This window comes from Mizuhopecten yessoensis, unplaced genomic scaffold (genome assembly GCF_002113885.1).
Source record: "Mizuhopecten yessoensis strain PY_sf001 unplaced genomic scaffold, ASM211388v2 scaffold1951, whole genome shotgun sequence".
Taxonomy (NCBI): Eukaryota; Metazoa; Mollusca; class Bivalvia; order Pectinida; family Pectinidae; genus Mizuhopecten; species Mizuhopecten yessoensis.
In genome coordinates this window covers 467,566-469,290 of record NW_018404303.1, presented here as the reverse complement: position 1 = coordinate 469,290, position 1,725 = coordinate 467,566, and the positions used below count along the sequence as shown (strand labels likewise).

The 1,725-nt window shown below is 40.8% G+C and overlaps 1 protein-coding gene across 2 annotated transcripts in view; it reads right to left on the bottom strand.

Moving 5' to 3' along the window:
- Nucleotides 1-1,725, bottom strand: part of LOC110443219 (ubiquitin carboxyl-terminal hydrolase 15-like) — a 48,127-nt gene that overhangs the window by 7,466 nt on the left and 38,936 nt on the right. For both annotated transcript variants that reach the window (XR_002462088.1, XM_021487289.1), the window contains exon 21: nucleotides 922-1,025. Coding sequence is in view for 1 of the 2 variants with exons in the window: in XM_021487289.1 (XP_021342964.1) it covers nucleotides 922-1,025 (104 nt within the window). In the remaining variant the exon portion in view is untranslated. The remainder of the gene's footprint in view (nucleotides 1-921; nucleotides 1,026-1,725) is intronic.

Sequence of the window (1,725 nt, the reverse complement as noted above, 5' to 3'; positions counted from 1 at the left end):
CACACACTGCTGGACATGACGAGGATACTGTTCTATCATTCTATAATAGCCCCTACACACACTGCTGGACATGACGAGGATACTGTTCTATCATTCTATAATAGCCCCTACACACACTGCTGGACATGACGAGGATACTGTTCTATCATTCTATAATAGCCCCTACACACACTGCTGGACATGACGAGGATACTGTTCTATCATTCTATAATAGCCCCTACACACACTGCTGGACATGACGAGGATACTGTTCTATCATTCTATAATAGCCCCTACACACACTGCTGGACATGACGAGGATACTGTTCTATCATTCTATAATAGCCCCTACACACACTGCTGGACATGACGAGGATACTGTTCTATCATTCTATAATAGCCCCTACACACACTGCTGGACATGACGAGGATACTGTTCTATCATTCTATAATAGCCCCTACACACACTGCTGGACATGACGAGGATACTGTTCTATCATTCTATAATAGCCCCTACACACACTGCTGGACATGACGAGGATACTGTTCTATCATTCTATAATAGCCCCTACACACACTGCTGGACATGACGAGGATACTGTTCTATCATTCTATAATAGCCCCTACACACACTGCTGGACATGACGAGGATACTGTTCTATCATTCTATAATAGCCCCTACACACACTGCTGGACATGACGAGGATACTGTTCTATCATTCTATAATAGCCCCTACACACACTGCTGGACATGACGAGGATACTGTTCTATCATTCTATAATAGCCCCTACACACACTGCTGGACATGACGAGGATACTGTTCTATCATTCTATAATAGCCCCTTCACACACTGCTGGACATGACGAGGATACTGTTCTATCATTCTATAATAGCCCCTACACACACTGCTGGACACGACATAAATTGCTATAGAACTTACAGTGACCACCGCCCAATCCTCCATAATGATTGGTGACCGCGATCAGGTCGTAGGTCATGGTCCCATCATCTTTGTTGATTATGTATTTTTTCAGATTTAACCCGCTGTAACAAAAGATGTTAAAACATACTGACTTAATTACAACTAAGATACAGGACACAAAATCCTGAACTGAATTATTATGAAATATACATCTAGTTGTTTGTCATTCAATAATTTCTAGAATAACTTCCAGAGGGGATTCAGTACAAACAATTTAGAGACAGAGCAAGCCATTAGGATTGATATGTCTCTCTTTTCCTTTGACCATCAATACACATATCAGAGAAACTAACTTAAACATAATAAGAGGCCCATGGGCCTAAACGGTCACCTGAGTCCTACAGTACTTATTTTTGTTGTTGAAATATGTTCCAATTTGAGTAAAACATAGTGAAGTATAACGTTAACTTAAGTTTGTCAGGACCATGAGCTGATCATTCCTAGACCGAGTTTCAGTTCTATCGGCCCAGTAGAACTTTACTTTAAGTTTGAAATAGTTTTTCAAAATGGCGTCCGTGTCGGCCATATTGGATTTCTGATTGACCCGAAAAATAACAACACTTTGTCAGGACCATGAGTCGATCATTCCTACAAAGTTTCAGTTCAATCGGCCCAGTAGAACTTGACTTTAAGTTTGAAAAAGTTTTTTAAAATAGCGGCCGTGTCGGCCATATTGGATTTCTGATCGACCCGAAAAATAACAACACTTTGTCAGGACCATGAGTCGATCATTCCTACAAAGTTTCAGTTCAATTGGCCCAG